The sequence below is a fragment of the Heterocephalus glaber genome, unplaced genomic scaffold (assembly GCF_053883595.1).
Source record: "Heterocephalus glaber isolate CG9 unplaced genomic scaffold, H.glaber_assembly_v1.0 deba00001446, whole genome shotgun sequence".
In the NCBI taxonomy this organism is placed as follows: domain Eukaryota; kingdom Metazoa; phylum Chordata; class Mammalia; order Rodentia; family Bathyergidae; genus Heterocephalus; species Heterocephalus glaber.
In genome coordinates, this window is record NW_028258298.1 from 3465922 (window position 1) to 3484640 (window position 18719).

The 18719-nt window shown below is 45.3% G+C and overlaps 1 protein-coding gene and 1 long non-coding RNA gene across 6 annotated transcripts in view; one reads left to right on the forward strand and one right to left on the reverse strand.

Annotated features, from left to right (window-relative positions):
* Window positions 1-3927: 3927 nt before the first annotated feature.
* The window catches only part of Ntm (neurotrimin), a 981237-nt gene continuing 966445 nt past the window's right edge, over window positions 3928-18719 (reverse strand). For 2 of the 5 annotated variants that reach the window (XM_004862654.4, XM_013078814.3), the window contains exons 7-10: window positions 18456-18607; window positions 15438-15473; window positions 10361-10393; window positions 3928-5685 (exon numbers count right to left, since the gene is read on the reverse strand). In XM_004862654.4, the coding sequence (XP_004862711.1) occupies window positions 5585-5685; window positions 10361-10393; window positions 15438-15473; window positions 18456-18607 (322 nt within the window). In that variant the 3' untranslated portion in view covers window positions 3928-5584. The remainder of the gene's footprint in view (window positions 5686-10360; window positions 10394-15437; window positions 15474-18455; window positions 18608-18719) is intronic. The other 3 variants (XM_087214236.1, XM_087214235.1, XM_087214237.1) reach the window with 3 other exon arrangements.
* On the forward strand, window positions 11550-18461 carry LOC110345426 (uncharacterized). The gene is made up of 3 exons (XR_002388748.2): window positions 11550-13661; window positions 15216-15352; window positions 17645-18461. It is a non-coding gene; the product is annotated as an uncharacterized LOC110345426 (long non-coding RNA).

Consider the following 18719-nt stretch of genomic DNA (forward strand, 5'->3'; position numbering starts at 1 on the left):
TCATCCTTCTAAGAGAAAGTGAGGACCCCTCACCCATATGTGTGCTTCCTGGTCTGTGCTTTTCTTCCCTGGTATTCATGTCCCCCTCCTTGGTTTATGCAGTTTAGGAGGGACAGCTCGTGGCTCCTTCTGATTCTTCCTACAATTCATAGTGAAGCTCAGAATAGATGGAGGCACAGAAGGGTGATAGGGAACCAGCTCTTGGGAGAAGGTACCAGGCTCATGAATCCTCCCATCCCTTGCTCAGGCCCTTCACAGATCACTTGGAAACAAAGCTCAGAGTCTAGGGGCCAGGAGGAAAATGTGAAGGGGACTGAGTAAATTTAAAATTGAACCAACAACGCAGAAGAAGTTCAAATGTAACCAAGCGAACACTTCTGAGCCCTTGAGCATAGCACTTATTAGGGTGATGAGATGTCATCATTGAAAACCTTATCTGAAGACCTCTCTTTCCATTCCTAGTTCCTGCTGTTGTAGAGAAGAAGCTTGGGAATAGCAGGTGTCATCTGTTTTGATGAATTAAGCAGTTAAGTAATTATAGTAAACATCACACACACACACACACACACACACACACACACACACATACACACACACACTCCCTTCCAGTAGAACTCTGAGAATTTCACCTAGTCCCAATATCTTTTGCTTCCCAGACTTCAGGATGTGCTGCAGTGTATTATTTCTTGCTTTCCTTGTGTTATAGAGAGGGCAGCTTGGGGCTAACATGATTTCCTGTTGCAGAAGAACCTACTGTCTTTTATTAGGTGGTGCTGTTTTCCAAGCACAGCAGCATTTCTCTCAAGTCCCCCTGAAGGAGTCACGGCAAATATATGCAGAAATAGCAGCTGTGACCATGCGTTTTCCCCTCTGAGGAGCTAGCCTGGAAACAGAGACAATGCAATGTTGTAGAGATTGCCAGATTTATACCTTCAATTTTCATGGATCCAAAAGGCTGTTTTCTCAATGTTTTCTTGTAGTAATTTATAAAACCTGGAATCACATGATTATTGAATTTTAAAGCTAGATACAAACTTTCATCAAAACATCTTATGTAAAAGGTAGGAAAGGGAATCTGACTAGCCAGTGATAGCTGGATTAGAGCCTAACTCTGTGGATTAGCAACTCAGTTCTGTATCCAAAATACAGCACTGATGCTCAGAAATCCCAAAATCAGAATCTCTGGAAACAAGGAATTGCCTTGTAAATTAGTAAATTTTAATCAAATAGATGCATGGCTGGAAACAATTCATTTTAAAATATTAACAATCCCCCAAATATAGGGATAAACTCATCTTCATTCACCGTATTTCAAAAGAAGTTACCAGGTATTTGGGGACTTGCATGGGAATAAAAATCAGCATTCAGAAACTAAAGCCAATCCAGGTCACCTTCATGAAGGATAATGCACCAAAACACCCAAGACATAAATTGCAAAGACTGATCTTTACTTGAGCTCAGGATTTAGGGATTTTTTTTAAACAAACAGTTGTGTAGTTCTAAGCCCATGCCACGGCTAGGATGGGCGATCCATGGAGTTGTGAGAAACAGATATGAAGCTCCAAGAGCTATTACTCACAAATCATGGGGATATTAATTTGCATTTATTGCCTTGGAGGTGGATAGAGTTGGGTGCTCAGGGAAATAGTGTTTGAATTGAGAACACAGAGAGGTAAGAACTGATGATTTAGATTGGCTTGATTGAGTGGTTATGAGATAACAAAGGAAACTACTGCACAGTCAAGTCCCAGGGAGCAAGGTCTGAGCAAATTATATCTGGAATTCAGTTTAATTTAAAAAAAATATGCTGAAAAGAGATAGTGCTTATGTTTAGAAAACACTAATCTCAATTATTTTAATTTGTTTCTTGGGGAAATGACTGGCATGCTTACGTACAAGTGGCCAGTAGGAACACAGTGGCACTTTGGTTCTGCAAGATCAGTGACCTATAGTTTTTTACAGCTTTCCTTTTACGTATATTTTTCTCCTTCAGTGACAAGAACCTTACACTTCTTTTACCATTATAAGAATAGAAAATTACTGGTGTTTTGCAAAGTCCAGATTTTACATTTTTTAATAAAACAAATCCACACAGAATTCAGAGATTGATTAGTGCTACTGTCTTCCCTTCTGAACTCATGGGTCAGGAGGCATGAGATAAAGATGGGGTCATTCCAGTGAAATGTGCCAAAAGTCAGTCAGACATTAGTGTTGATTCATTTGCTCACTCATCTCCAGCCTAAAGGACAACACCTCTCACTCATCATCACTGTCATCATCACCATCCACAGCAGAGATGTGAACATGAGTTGGTCATCAACCATTGACACAGCTCCACATTCATACGTCCTGCTGATGAGAGGGGCCCAAGTACTTACAGTTCCTCAAGGTAGACATCCAGACCTACTCGGGAATATTGAGAGGGAAAGATTAAACTACAGGAGCTGGAGAAGTACTGCACATCTGTATGGCTGGAAAGGAGCAGATATCTTGTGAAAGTACATGAATGGGATTCTACAATGATATTTGGTGAGCGTCATTAGGAACTGTGCATCCCAGACAACCTCCTCTACACACATGAAAGGACATGACGGAAGCAGCCTGTACTGCTTCCTGTACCACTCTCCTAGGAGGTTGGTAACAGAGTACTCTTAAGCATGGTTAGTAATACAAATATTACTGATATCGATTAGTAGTAGCTCAGTAGATATTAGTTAGTAGATATCTACCACTAATAGGGACCTAGTAGTAACATATTGGGAAGAGAAGCTACTGTTCAAATGAAGATTGTATGTTTGTGTTCTGTTGTCCCAGTGAAGCCCAGGCTATGTCTCTTTGTGGGTGCCCTTGGCACACTTCATTCACACTTCATTTATGAACTTTCTGGGCTGCAGTTCAGGAACATGGAAACCTACTCTGTTCTTGCATGTCATGATCTGCACCCAAACCCTCAGCGAGTGTCTGCAGAGGCATGACTCTCACCTACTTGCTTTTATTCTAAGGAAAATGAAGCTCCTCACCATTGGCAGTTAGGGGACATAGGGAGGGGCAACACCAGCACATCTGGAATGTTTGGCCAGACTGTCCCCACACTGCTATCGGGGAGAATTTGGGTATCTGGGACCTGAGGTAGGAGGACAAGAGGGTCTGAAGAAAGGTGGTCAACAGTGTCATCTCAGCTTCACTAATGGCAGTTGGAAATGACCTGCTTCTTTCCAAACATGCCAACTCCTCCCAGGCAAACTGACACTTGAAGACACGCTTACACTAATTCCTGAGTGTTCTGGCTCTGATCTCATTTCTGTCTCCAAGTGACTCTTCTGCTACTTACTAAATTTCCAGGATCACTCAGGACATATTAAAATCACCCCACTAATATTGTGTATTAAAATATACCTTCCTTCTTCACCTGTGACTGAAAGTGAGATTGGAGGGCAGAGGATGGACAAGGAGGGAAGAGTCTCAGACATTGGTTGATGGGATTTGGGATTATTGAACAGCAACCACCATAGAGTTTCTAGCTATTTGTGTGTGTGTGTGTGTGTGTGTGTGTGTGTATGTGTGTGTGCACATGCGCATTTGGTATGTTGACTCCAAGAATTACTCAGGCCCAAAAGCTACCACTGGATTTGACATTTGTCCCACAAGCAGATGAGGCGATGTTCCAGTCAGGAACTCCTGCAGCCACTGAGGCATAGTCCCTGCCAGAACCACACATCCCCTTTTTCCTTTGAGGAGGACAGAGGTGGCCTCATGACCCTTCTATTGGTCGTCAGAGCGACCAGGGAACATTCCCCGCCACCCCTGGAGGGATCCATGATCCTCTCCACTTCCCTTTTCTTTTTTTTTTTTAACCTCTTTTTTCTTCAGGCCCAGCCAGGCAGGGCTGGCCCATACGCCCGCTGTAGAATGAGGCAGCACACCAGATGAAGAGGGACATGGAACACTTTTTAATGTCAAGTCAGAGACAACCCCCCTCCCCTTCCCACAATCACTTTCCCTCATCACATCCAGGACCCCTCCCCGAGGCCGCTCTGGCTCCCAGACTTCAAGGGAGGAAAAAAGGTTACCTAAAAATGGCATTTTTCTTCTCTTTCATACACACTCACACAAAGGTGGGAAATTAAATAAAATAAACCAAGAGGATTAAATTCTCCAGTGGTCACAAAGGCATCCGGGATTCCCTTAATGGGCTAAAGCAAGTGTTACTAACGGTTTAGTTGGTTCAGAGGCTTGCTGTCTGTCAACACCCCAAGGCGTCATGGAGCAGCCAGCCAGGCCACCAGCCGAGGGCCTTGGCCACAGAAAGCCACACCTGGAAAGATGCTGCGCCTGGTATTGGTTGTTGTTGTCATCGTTTTTCTTTTCACTTTTTATAAATGTCTCTGACATGTAAATAACCCAAGAAAATAAAAAGGCAGGAGCTGATTACACAATTACCAGTAAACTCTATCATCTTTTAGAAGGTCAACACACAGCTAACGCCATATACAGCATGCAGTAATGTCTGAGGAAGGACCCTGCTGAGAAACGAAATGGCTAGAACTGTAACAAAAAAAATATATGTATATATATATACTGTATAATATATGTCTCAAAAGAAGCATAGCCAACAAACCCAGATACAGTGCAGATCAACTTTTCACTTCTAAACAGTATGGAGATAGCATAGCATTGTCTGCATGAAACATCAGGAAAAGGAGCAATCTGTAACGCTGGTGGAGATGTTGGTTAAATTGGATGTGGTTTTGGTGGAAATGCCAAACCCTCACCAGGTGGTTAGTGTCTGGTGTGTGGTCCACCAGTTGTAAACCTAGTTAAGAAGCACGCTATTCATTTTTAATGTTTCACAAACACACTTCACCCTTCTCCTGTGTGTAGTTTAGTTTGTCTCATTTTTGCACTAAATTCTAGACTCATATCAGAAAATATAATTAATAAAATTAATAATGAATCCAAATCCCTTATTATCCATGATGTCCATGTAGTAAAATGAAAAAAAAAAAAGTTTAACAATATCTTTTGTGACTGTTGTTTGTGGGATTGATGCTGTCGGGCTGTCTGGTTTCCTTTCGCTTTCTGTTTCAAATTCACATTTCAGGACACACGCAATGGTGGCGCCATCTACCCAAGGCCTGCCGTGGCACATCTGGGCCACTGTCCCACTCTGCATTTGTCTCTATGGACTGATGGGGTTTGGGATGGCCGACTCCAGAATGTTCCATGGTGGGGCACTTCAGGGGGCAGAGTGGCTGAGCCCTTGCCCACCCTGGCGACAGAGGTCACACAGTGAGTGAGCTTGCAGGTGGGTCCAAGCCAAGCCAGGTGTGCATTCTTCCCATTTGGGAAAAGAAAGAAAACTCAGTGATACGTAAATATCTGCAAGGCAATTTTTCAATTTCCTTTTTTAAACTTTTTTTTTTCTTTCCCAAAGTATTCTTTGTCCCCCTCCCTCGAATTTCTGTCCCCTTAGGCTGTGATTCTCCGTTTCGCTGGGTTCTGTCTTGTTGCTGTCATGTTGCCGTGCTGTGGTGTTGGTAGATGTGGTGGCGGCAGCTCTCCCCAGGGGGAAGTAGCACTCACATCAAAATTTGAGGAGCAGGTGTAAGACCAGGAGAGGAAGGAGCCAAACACAGCCTGCCCTACTTGATGCCTCGTTGCTCACTTCACTGACAGCGCCTGGGCCTGTGGAAAGAAATACTGGTAGTGAGCCACCTGGTGAGACATGGAAGAGAACCCCAGTTGTGGCCCATTCTGGTGCCCCCAGCCTGCTCTTCTGGTGACGTAGAGCACTCGGTGTTCAGCTCTTGCATTAGAAATGAGCCTTCTGGAACTGTGACCTCCAGTGATTGGTCTCTGTCCCACAGGAAGCCTTCTCTGGCAAGGAGAGAACAGGAGGCTCAGGGTCAAGAGTGTCCTGGTGAACACTGCTCCTTGGCTGCAGTATAACATGCTAGGGCCATTGCTCAGGGTTAAGTTTAAGAATGCAATGGCAGATGGGTACATGTCCTACACAGAGATTCAATAAAGTGAGACCTCTGCAGTGTTCTCATGGTCACGCAACTCCGCTGAGCTCTGACTGCCTTAAACATCCACACAACCCTCCAGCTGCTCAGCCTGTTGTTCAGAGAAGGACCTGTTGGACAGAACAATCTGTCTGCCTGCTGCCATTGCTGCATGGGGCACAGCGTCCACTCTGTCAATCATTCCATCTCAGGGCTGGCACGGGCTCCACCTGGACTGCCTGGCCTTTTCCCCATCTGGACCAGGTAATGGCAGATACTGCTCATGCATCACTGCCTGAAGGCCCCAGCTAGCCCACATGTAGTGGAGGTGGGACTGAGTGAAGATACAGGAGGTCTTTTGCTGTGTGGACGTGGATATAACTAGGGATTATGTGGACAACAGGGTGCAGAAGCTGCCTCAGGGTGTGTCTGCAGAGGGAATACATTTCCCTACAAGGCAATCATCAAGCTGGCCTGCAAACATGGGACTTTTTAGATGAGCCCAAGCACAAAAGCCAGGAGAATTAAAGTTCCCTAGCAGTTTCCCTATTGCTCTGCAGCACAAGCTTTTTGACTCTGCTGGCTCTTGTAGTCAAGGACCCTAGTAACAAATGGAACTGTGATTCCTGAACAGGACCTGGAATGGATTCCCAAATGAACCAGGTAGGTACCTGTGAACCAGGACACCTTCTCAGTTGACCCAGTATGGCATGCTCCCTGGCCTTGAGTTTAACAGGCAGGGGTGTAAAGCTGGTGGTCACACTGGGCCCAGGTCCTCAAAGGGTGGGGAATATGGACAGATCCTGCCTGTGTATGTTGCTCAGTACTGGAGCCACTTCTGGTTAAATCATATTGGAATCAAATCTGGCTTCTTGATTCCATATGGGATTTTCATAGTCCTAAAATATCCAACCCAAGGAAACTACCCACATGATTTTCTTTCTTAGCTCTTTGAGATGAACATTTTATTTAGGGCAGTGACATACAACAGGCTGTGGAAACTCCTGTTCCCTTGGGTGTGGGGCACAGCACTCCTAAAGCCAGAATTTCTTGGTGGTGCAAGTGTTTATACTTGTGCTGAGTAGCCTGGGGAAGCTCCTTCTGTGCTCTTCCCTGCATGGAGGCTACCTGGTGGGCCACACAACAGTGAATGCATCCTAGGGGACACAGGTGACAGAGGAGCATAGCTATGAAAGTCCTGAAGTCTCACATTTCCGTTGTCACTTAGGATTGATCACTAGTTTGTTATGTCTTCTAGAAGCTGACTATTGTTTCTACACAAACCACCAGCAGGAACTCCCTGTTCATATCCATACACTGTCATCTACTCTGGCCCTTCCTTGGGGTCATAGGAGAGAAGCATCTCCCTGACACTGCCCATGGAGGACATCTCTGCCTTGTGAACCACTGCAAGCTCCCTCCCACCAAGGCCATCTCCTGTGCCTGAGGTTGAGGACTCAAAGACACAAAGATGATTTCAAGGTACACCTGGCCCACCAGGCCTTTGTGGGATCTGGCTCCTTGTCTCCCCTGGACAGAATCAGTGATCACCTTCCACTTCACTGCATGTTGCCTAGAATGGATCCAACTGTACTGGCAGGACAAAGAGCTGTCAGCACGTGGCTTCTTTTCCTTTCTTCTCTCTTGCTTTTCTGAACACCCGCAAACACTGCGTTGAAGGCCACTCCCTATTTGGTTCCAACACACTCTTCCACTGTACTCCTCCCACCTCCCTGCCATGGCCAAGAAGATGCCTAGTGATAAAAGAGATGGAAGTCAAATCCAAACACTGAGAGTATTTAGATTTTCTCTCTTCTGTATCCTCTTCCTCCAGGGCTGACAGGGAAGGGACAGAGGCATGAGCTCGGTGTTCACCCAGCAGGAGCCTGGCTGTTACCATGTAAGCAAGGGCGGAACACCTTGTTTCTGGTCCAGGGACTCTGCAACTTGGATGAGGCTCTGGGCTGGCCTGTCACAGGGACCGGCAGCTCTGCCAGGCTCTCTGCCTGACTGACTCCCTTGTTCTGTTGCATGCCTCAGAGCTCCTTTGTGATTCTGCTCCTCCTAGGAGACACCCTAACCCTCAGTGCCAGAAAACTTCCTATAGAGAGCAGAAAAAGGCCACCAGGTGCCTGCAAATGCATCCTCTCCCTTGTAGTATTGTCCTGGAAAACCTCAAGGTGTCTCCCTGGTGCTCCTATCCAGGCCCAAGAGGGCCTTCCATACCCTGTCTGCGACCACATCCAGCCTCATCCCACCCTCCCACTCCTTCCATTCCTCACAACCAGCCTCCCCATGATCCTGTCTGTCCTGTGGCACAGCCAGGAAACCAGGCCAGGATGAGTTGGGCAGAAGCAGTAAGAAAGAGCAGCAGCCCCGAGGCAGGGGGTCTGGGCATATTTTCCCAAGGGAGGCCACTGGGGCTTCTCGAATATGTTTATGCTAACCAAAGTGATCATTCTAGGCTGAGTCCTAGAGCCCTACCCAAAATTATCCACCTTCTTTTATTATTATTATTATTATTATTATTATTATTATTATTATTATTATTATTTTTGGTACTGGGGATCAAACTCTGGTCCTTGCCCTTGTGGGGCAGGCAGGGGAGCCACATTGCTACATCCTCGCCCCACGTCCACCTTCTTGGTAGGATGTGCACCACTCTTGAGTGATCTGCCTGCTCTGTTCCCTTCGCCTCTCTTCTGTACTCCGTCCCTGTGTCCCCCTCTCCTCTGCACACGGGCATGTGCAGACCCACACACCGACACAGGCCAGCACCCTCTTTCCCTCCTTCACACATGCTGCCTCTCTGAAATGCTCTTCATCTCATTGCTCCTGCTCCTCATTCCAGTTTCTGTCCCAGCCTCAGCCATCTCCTCCAGGTAGCCTTCTTTGCTTGGCTCAGGGTTGCCCTTTCAGTACCATGTGAACCCTACTATTTAAACAGTTGCCCTCTTGGATTCTAATTTTCCCTGTCTAGATGTATTGTCTGAGCAGTACTCAGCTTCCTAAAGACAATGCTTTGTCTTACTGGCCCATGGCAGGTGACCAACAAATGTTTGTTGACTAAAGTAAAGAGTACTTTGACTCCTGCTGACCTGTCCATATTTACTCCGTCTTTCTGTTTTCTTTCTCTTAATGTTGTACTTGGAGAACAGAAACCCAGTGAGAAATAAAACAAAAAACTTCTTGCCCTGTTTTACCTCTATTCTCTCTTCTGGACACCTCTGTTCCGTTTTCCTAATTAAAGGCAATAAAAGTCACTGAAAATCCTGGTGCCAAGTGAGTGTCTACAAAGAGGCAAAGCCACTGGACTAGGGAATCTGGAAGAATGCTTGTAGCTGGAGAGGTATCGATCCCAACACCTGATGCATTTATGTAGGAGAGGAGGGTTATCTCCTTTCAATAGGTGGCTTTCCTGGTGTCCCATGAGTTTGCCTCTAAATGCAGTTTTCTTCCACTAACTTAGAGCTGAATGCTTCGCTTGAGCATCTGAGGGTGAAGAGAAGAGAAAGTGGGGCCCAGCCTTGCCCCACCCCAGATGAATGCCGCATGGGTGGATGCAAGGAGATGAGGATCTCTGTCCAGGCAGGCATGGGTCACAGTGTCCTAGGCGCGGCTCTCTCAGAACCAGTGCTGGGCAGAATGACAGCTCGGCCCATCTGCTTGGTGACACAGCCACACAGATGAGGCCTCTGTTCTTCATCCAGCCACGCCTCCACTCCACACTGGATGCCTTTATTGCCTCTATCTCATTAGAGAGCTGCGGAGGCCTAAAGAGACTAATTACCAGGACAGTTAGGGTCCCAGAGAACTGTGATGAGTGTCAATTATCCATCGGAAACATCTGGCAGGAATGAAAGCCTCAAAGAAGACACATTTTATTCCTAGCCAAGTGACTCACCCCAGAACCTCCCCTTCCTCCCATTTCACCTCCCTCTCCCTGCTTCCCTTCCAGCTCCAAGTTAGAGACAGCAGAAGAGAGAAGGGGGAAGCAAAGGGTAGTGTGCAAGGCCAAGATTTGAGAAGATCATTGCATGAGAGCGACCGTGAGCAAAGAGAGACCAGGTGTGGTGTGGGATTGCCCAGAGATGGAGCTATTCTAGGCACTGACAGGTGCTCATTAGTGCTGCCAGCAAAGACAAGTTAGACTTGTGCGAGTGGGAGCTACCCACAGAGGGTAGGGTGTCCTTGAGGAGGGGTTAATCTGAACTGACACAGAGCAGATCAAGGTCAGGGGAGGGTCCTTGCTTCCTGGGCTAAGCTCAGAAAAGAAGGCATCTTGGAAGGAAGTGAAGTTTTACAGACTCCGTCCCCACCAAGGCAGCAGCTACCTGAATAATAAATATACCAACCTTTCCAGGGGGTCGGGGCTGTAGTTTTCACTTCTAAAAGAAATTAAAAACAAGCCACTGTTAAGGTGGAAGCAGTGAGAGGCACTCCCTTTGCACGCAGGTGGTTTTCCGAATGAGCCAGCACTCACAGCCCAAGAGCTTGCCCAGGCCTCCTGCCTCGGCCCCTTGCCGCTCTGACCACAGCCCTGAGCTCACAGTGACCCCCTTTTGTTTTCTGAGGTAGCTGGTAGTGAGCTAGCATCTGAGGAAGGGTGTGAATAATGGTCAGAGTGGACTTCAGGTGGAGGCAGAGTCAAAACATCCACTGATTTGGCAGGAGATGTGGCTATACTATTGGAGCCTAAGGTGCCAAGTCAGGTCTCTTTGTGGAACAAGTTTCTGAGCTGGTCATCAGACTGTCCACAAAGTTGCTGACCTCTATGGGTCCTAAGTGCGTGGCTGGGCTGACTTATACTACAGCAGTCAGGATGTAGTTGCTCATGCTGCGCTTGAAAGGTGCAAGTTTGACATGCATTTATCTATGAGAGAGCAGGGCCGGGTGAAACTGCAGTTTTGATATCTGACTTCATTTTATGCATCCAGCGATGTGAAGCTGTCCCATAGGCTCATCTCTCTGGGGCCAACTGAGGATGTACTTGCTGCCCAGCCACACTCCCTGGACCTCCCTGTGGAGCCTGTGCTGCCAGCTTCCCTCTGTGACTGGATGTTACCAACTTCACTTCTCAGGACCACCTACCTTGCTCACATCTCTTCTGCTGACCTGATGCCAGAGGTCGTCTCTGCCCTTCATTTTTTATCTCTCCCCTTTGTAGCTAATGCCCTCTGCCATTGTTCACTTTTGATATAGAAAGGGTGGAAAATGGCATTGTAGTCTTTGCATGGAAGTGATATGTCTGCAGTCTGTGTTCTTTGTGCAAAGTTCCTTGCACACAGCAAGGCAACACAAATATAATTCATCCCAAGCATGCCTACCATGTTTTGTTCAAAATCAGATCAATGCCTACCATGCAAATTCTCCTTCAAGGGCACCTGACATAAGAAAATCTGCTTGATTTAAGTGGACATTACCAACCCTGAGAAGCCACTCTGAAGATATAAAGATGTAAGTAGTGATCTATGGCTGAGTGTTTTGTGACTTAAAGGAGACATGATGTAAAGCCAGAATGACAGAGATAAGGCAGGACTGGTGGTCCATGGTGTCTGTGCATTCAGCAAGGACAGTCCTCTGGATACTTGCTAGTCATTAAAACCAGCACAGAAAGTAAGCAGAAGCCGTTGCCATGTCGGTACCACTAATTTGTGAGTATTCTTGTGGCAAGGAGGAGAGAATTGGAAGGATGAAGGACAGTCTGAAGAGAGGCTTGGAGAGATAAAGAAGTCATATAACTTTTACCCCCAGACACATGGGGGCGCTGCTTCTGACTGGGCTGGAGGACACAGAGAAGTTCTTCTCTGGCAATTGGGGTTATCAGAACAGAGAGTAAATTGAAGGCATAAGTTCTTACTCTAGATAACAGAGTGATTTTATATTCAGAAAAGATCTGAGAACCACTTCAGCTTAATTGTTCCCATCTAGCTTTCTTTTCCCCACTCTGAATCCCAGCACACTCAATTTGAAAGGCCAATTCTCTTTAGTATCAACAAAGGTGAAGAAGAATTCACACTCTGCCTTGACCTTAGCTAGAATTTATTCACTGGCTTTTCCAGGCAGCGGTGTTTGAACCTGAGTTAAACAGAGTCTCCTTCTGTCTTTGCTCATAACAAGGAGGAAATGAAGGTAAGGCAGGCTTTACATGTACTCCAAACCCAGCATGCTGGCTCCATCCAACCCCTGTGCTTTGACACTAACAAGAGACTCGGGGACACTGATACTGTCTTCTATGTGTCACTGACAGGCTTCTGTTAGGTTGTGCTTCTAGAGCACAAACTATGCCAGAGACAGTCCTAGCCATAAGCTCAAGGCTTTGAGTTACACCTTAGCTACTGAGAACAGAAACAATCACGTATTTTTCTTTATTAAGAAGTTGAGGGAAACGATAGTGAAGAGAATGAAAAAGGAAGGGGGGGAAGGAGGGAGAAAGGAAGAATGGAACAAGGAACTAAAAAGGAAGGTAAGGAGAAAGAGGGAGACAAAAAAGAAAAAATAACTTAAAAAAAGAACTGTCTATACACTAAGTTTCCAAGTCCATCTATATTCAGAGATTCTGGTTCAACTCATGAAGTGATTTTTTTTTTTTTGCCAGCAAAGCCAATACTCTTAGCTGAATCCATGTACAGGGCTCCTATCTAATTTTAATAGGCAGAGGTATGGGTAAGAATGGACACACACTTCTAGAAGGACACTAAAGAATTTTGCACCTTCTAGTATTTGATATACACATGCCATAGAAATGCTAACTGTTGGATGCCTTGGTGCCTTGGCCTAACTAACAATCTTCAATCTCTTGCAGGGAAGAACTGGGTTGCAGTTGTTCTGTTCTGATACCCAGAGTTTACTTTAGTTCCCTATTCTTTAATAAATTGTCTTGGTGGTCACTCTAAGGTTCACCAGCATTAATCAATTACCCTTTTCCAGCCCTCTGATACCATCAAGTCTGTCTGAATGCGAACCAAGAGCAGGGATGGAAAAGAAGCCTCTGGGGAGCCGCTGAGCTTTCAGTGAAGCCTGGCACACTTGCTTGTGCAGAAGTCCTGTGAGTGATGGAGACACAGCCCTTAACTCTTATTTATCACTGCGAGAGTCTTGTACCACCAAATATTAATATGAGAAGGTGACATGCAATCCGTTGTGTTTGCAAAATGGAGGCAGAGAAATACTTCAAGGGTGGCAAAAAATGCTGAGTAGGAATGAAATTCTCTTATCAAAATCCTTCTAGCCCATCTAGATTTTGGGTAGCAAAATAGCTTTGAACATCTCTTAAAGCCACGAGTTCCCTATCAGTGGAAATGCACGTATTCGTATAAATCTTTCTTGTATTTCTTAGATAAGATGAGCATAACCTGGAGATACTCCCAGAGAAAATAGGCAGCTACCTATTTTATTGGAGACTGGCAAAGAAGAGGGGAAAATGAACACAGATGAATGTGGTACATGTGCCCAGATGCAAGGTCTATTTCCTTTAAAATATTCCTAGTTGTGCAGACTGCAGAAGGTATGCTGATGACCTCATAAAGCCAACTGTTTAAACATTCCAATCCCCACAATCTACACCTTCTACCTGACCCATCCCCTGCACCCAAGAAGTTTGCTGGGATGAGGGGTTGGACACACTTGGAATAACAGTAGATATTTGGCATTGAGGTAGGATCCCTCAAATTGGTCAGTTCACAAAATAGGGAGGTGAGGCAGCCCAGGCTTGTCTCAGCGGATGGAGCTGAGAACGTTGTCTCCAGGTCCTAGTCTCATACTTAGGCACCAGGTACAGTGATGTGTTTGCTTTGGTTTCTGGTTGCTTTTCTTGGCGATGGTGTTGGAGTGGGATGATGCTGTTCTCTGGGCTGTATACAACTTTAATGAAGTGTCAGCTTGTTAGACACCATGACCTGAGTTTCAAAAGCTCCTATTTTCTCTGAGAATGAAGTTCTACAGGTCAGAATCAGTACAGAACTTCCGGAAGCACATGCATAGCATCAGCTGCCTCCCTGCAGACCTCACTTCCTTCATACCATTTATGTAAGCTCCTTTTCTGATGCTATTTTAGATCTGTGAATATGCCTCCTGCAGGGGTTCCGTACACATAAGATGAATCACAAGTTGAATCTGAACACGTCCATTGACTTCTCTTTTCCTTCTTATTTCTGTTTCCTTTTCCTACTTGTGGTTCATCACCATGGTAGTATATACATCACCAAGGTGAATAAGACAGCCCTGACACTTTTCATGATAAAAGTATTTTTCCTCACCTGTCAAACAGCTCCCCAAATAATTCATTTCTTTCTATCTCTGCCTCCCACCTCTCATGCCGACTGCCATCCTCCCATGATTATTGGCACACACAGAATGTGAACGGAATAACAGGATGGGCATGGGTAAGGTAGGAAGAGGGAGGCCAGAAGATTGAGCTGGGAGGCAGGGAAAGCCACTTCTCTTCCAGCTGCCTTTGCAGGACTCCTGCTGGGATCCATACTCACCCCAAGAGGAGAACAGCAGCACAGGGAAGAAGTTTTATTTCACTGCTCAGTACAGTATTTAGTCATGGTCACAGTGAACCTTGAGAAAACTGAAAGGGATGTGCAGAGTGGCGAGTAATACAGGAGTCACACATGGGCAAGGGTTTGTGGTGTAAGAGGGTGTCAAGGGGCTGGGACACCAGGTGATAGATCTATAGTGTGCTCTGTAGGGGCCTGGTCTTTCAGCTTATATCTGGAGAATCCAAATGCACCTAACTGTTTTCAAAGCCTTTCAATATGCATTTCCAGTTGAATGTTGAAACAATTCTCTGAGAGGGATAAAACATATCTATTACACTTTATAGAGGAGGAAACATAATCCAAATAAGGTTTAGTGAATTTCTCAAGAACAGAGAATTCCTCGAGGTCAAGCTCTGAACTAGAAGTCAGTGGTGCCCACTCTGGATCACCACTTGCTGGGGGCTATCATGGGGCACCATGCCTGTTCTTCTCCTTTAGAGAGCCTTGGGAATGGCTGGATTCATGGATGGAATGTACAAGTCATGAAGTACTTGTGTTTGATTCTGTTGCTGAGGGACAATCAGCAGGTCTTCTGGTATAAGAAACACTCAGTTGGGTTGTCTTCCTCTGAGTTCAGATTTACTCCCTTCATATTTGCCACTGATCTCGTTGATCTTTGGGTTTTGAGATTTTACTGATGCTTTATTATCCTCTCCCCTGCCAGCCCTCCTAGGACATGATTGGCAAGGGATGAGCAGAGAAAAAGACAGCCATCTTTGGACGTTTCACAAAGTCCCAAGAACCTCCTTAAATAACATTCTACTGTCATCTTCTAAGCCATTTGATTGATAGGACTGTCAGGTAATGCCCAGCAGGGTACAGAGAGGGAAAGGGATTGGGGGATTGACGGGGAGGACCAAAAAACATAAAGTGAGGGGATACTGACCTTGCAACAAAGTTGAGCTTGTAGGCTCATTTAGTTCTAAGTCAGGTGAGGGACATACAGGAGAGAAAAATGAAAACAAACACATATATTATATACAGTAGCTATATATTTGTCATATATAGTTTGTATACTGCCTTTCACAAGCATTTCTGGAAGAATGGCCAAATAAAAGAAGACACAAAAACCAAAGGTGGCAGGACAAGGTGAAGCAAGACAAATACCAAAATGCTTAGCATTTCCACACGTGTCTGGGATGGCTGGGGTGGGAGAGAGCTGGCCACTCTACTTATTCTCCAGTGCAGATGGATTCATGCCTAGCTTGTCCTGAGCTGAGTCCTGTGGCTCTGACTCAATAACAAAGGACCAGTGTCCCTTTCCTGAGATTTTTCTACCATAGCCTCACCCCTGCACTCACCCCCACTGTGTCATCTTGGGAGACCAAGGTCAGAAATTTATGTATGACCCCATGGGACCATGATGGGAATAAGGTTCCCCTGAACCTCCGTGACTCAAGAATATGAGGATGAAAGTCCCAAGTGCACTGAAGGCCATGCAGTCCCAGGCAGTTCGCAATGGGAAGGACCACCCTGCCCTTTTTGGCCTGAGCATCCTCTCGAAGACACTGCTCATGGTAGGCATTAGGAGTGCACAGTTTACACACAAGTTGGCAACAAAATGATGGTAATGTAGTTGGCTTTCTGTGATGATGTTGGAAAATAAAATTCACTATGAATGCATAATCACGGAAAGTAAACCTGCTTTGCAATCTGCTCACATCTACTTCATGACTCTTAATGGAAAGCGACATGGAGAATTCCCTGACCAACTTATATTTGTCCAAGGCTTTCATTGACGGTGAGCCTCAGTGATGAGCCTAGGAGCCACAGTAATGTCTGGGCTAGACTTGGTCAGAGCCAATGGGTCGGAAACACTCCTTTCAAAGATTAGTGGGGTTTCGCTAGCTCCATGGAATGATGACACCCAGGCAGTAATCTGTGACTGGCTCCTTAGGAACCGTCTCTCAACTGAGACTAGAAAATGGAATTGGCTTCTGACTGATTCAATGGGGAGATGCTGCAAATTTAATCTCCATTTTAGAGATGTAGCACGTCACAGCTCTGAGACCACCTATGTTAAATAACATCTCACATATACTACATTCCTCTTTCTTTGACCCAGTCCTTCTAATCTTAATTGAATAGGTACTATCACTTTTTAATGTGTTTTTTAGAGAACCCCAGCCTCCAGAAAACTGACAATGGCAAGAAAATCCCAAAGGACACACAGGGTGAATGCTCTCATATCAGTGGTGGGACCAGAGGGGAAAGCAGATGTTGTCATGGCCACGCGTGTGTCTACTGAAAGAGTATTTTTATAACACACGCTTCACTGCTTTTCATGTCATAAATGACAGCTATTTCACTCTTTACAAAAGTTTGCTGCTATTTCACCTTGAGTTGGCTTAAGGGAAAAGGCTGGGAATTAGACAAGAATCATAAAGTCAATGGCAAAACCATGGCTCACATCAGAAAAAGAGGTCAAAGAAGGAGGAAGACCATTTGAAGAATGGGGACTGCCTTGGGTGCAAAGCAGGACTGGAAATGGGCTGAAGGGAGACTGTGGGAGAGCTATAGATTTGCAAGAAAAGAAAGGGGGAACTGTTCCTCTCCAATCCAGGCTCTCTATGTATTTAGAGACAACTGCCAAAAAAACTCCAAAACAAAACCAAAAGAGGCTGACAAAAGTGAAGGGAACTCATGAACATCATTGTTCCAGAGATGCCAGATAGATCAATCACTCTAATCACAGTTCTCCCCATCCTGAGCTGCAGGTTCTGAGATCGAGGGCAGCCTTCCCCTTCCAGGTCCTCCCAGATAATGCTGAGCTAGAATTCATGTGCTGAGAAGGACACCAGCCAAATATGACTTGGAAGCAGAGTTGTCAGGAGACAGCCTACACTGCCATCAGGGGCACATGCCAGGGCAGGGTGGACAGTGAGGCCCTTGAGGCTATGAGATTATCCAGGATTTCTCAGAATAGAAACAGTCACGTTTGCCAGTTTTCTGTCAAATTCCTTTTATTTCCTTTCTTATCAAATTAAAGCGTGTTTCTTAACATGGAGGTTATGGATAATTGATTTGAAAAGATCCCAGACTTACTGAGGGGTTTGTGCAGGAGGCAACTGGAATTAATCATGTGTCCTGTAGGGAGGTTCTGTATCCATCAAAGAATGAAAGCCCCCACCAGGTGCCTGGAGGCACATACAGGGATGAAGACCTACTCTGCATAGACATCTATTAACAGAGGGCTGGGCATCTGTGGACCTACCACGGAGCTTGGGTACCTGCTTCTGGAACCAACACAGTTGCCAGACATGGAATGAAGACAGAGCACTAAGCATTATATGATTAGTCCCTCAATGAATGTTTAAAGAATTCATGTATGAATGACTATGTGACATCTTTCAAGATGATGGTTTGGATGGACAAATGTTTTAATCCAGCCATACAACATCCATGGACCAAATGGGGAACTTGGAAAGATCCTCATTTTCTGTCTTACTTCTCCCTCTGTAGCTAATATGATTAAAGATACACAGGCCTGTAATTCTGTTTTTGTAAAAATATAATTCAGTTTTTCTCACATCCCAATGGGTGGGGAAAGTTTCAGAAAAGGGCACATGTTATGTTAATCCAGGGAAGAAAATATTGAAGTAGTACGTACTCCTCTCTAGGTACTTTAAGTTTACCCAGTTATTCTCAAGTCATTTCAGGAGACATTACTGAGGGGAGAAAAATGGAATTTTGGCATCCCAATGTTTTCTTCTGTTTCAGGATTTTTCTCATTGTAGAATGAAATGGATGCTCTTTTTCATTTTTTCCCTACCCTGATATTTACTTTCACATTTGTATACCACCCCAAGTCTTTCATTCTCCCTGCCTAACTTCAGACCCTCCTCCAACCCTCCAGTGACCCACACTTCAGACTCTCAGTGGCCCATTCAGGGCACAGTCTCACCAAATAGCGTGATGCTGGCATTGGTGTGGCCCAATTTGTTGGAGGCCACACAAGTGTAGTTTCCATAGTCATGTTCAGAAACATTGAAAAAGATGAGTTTTGAGAGGAAAGGTCTGTTTTCCACTTTGACTCCCTTCTTTCCTTCAATCAGTCTGAGACAAAAGACAAAAACAAAAGGAGAAAAAAGAAGAGATGGTCAATTTCTCTTGTAGAACAGAAATAGACTCTGGAGTTAATGATCTTCCCATTTCCTTCTGCCCCCAC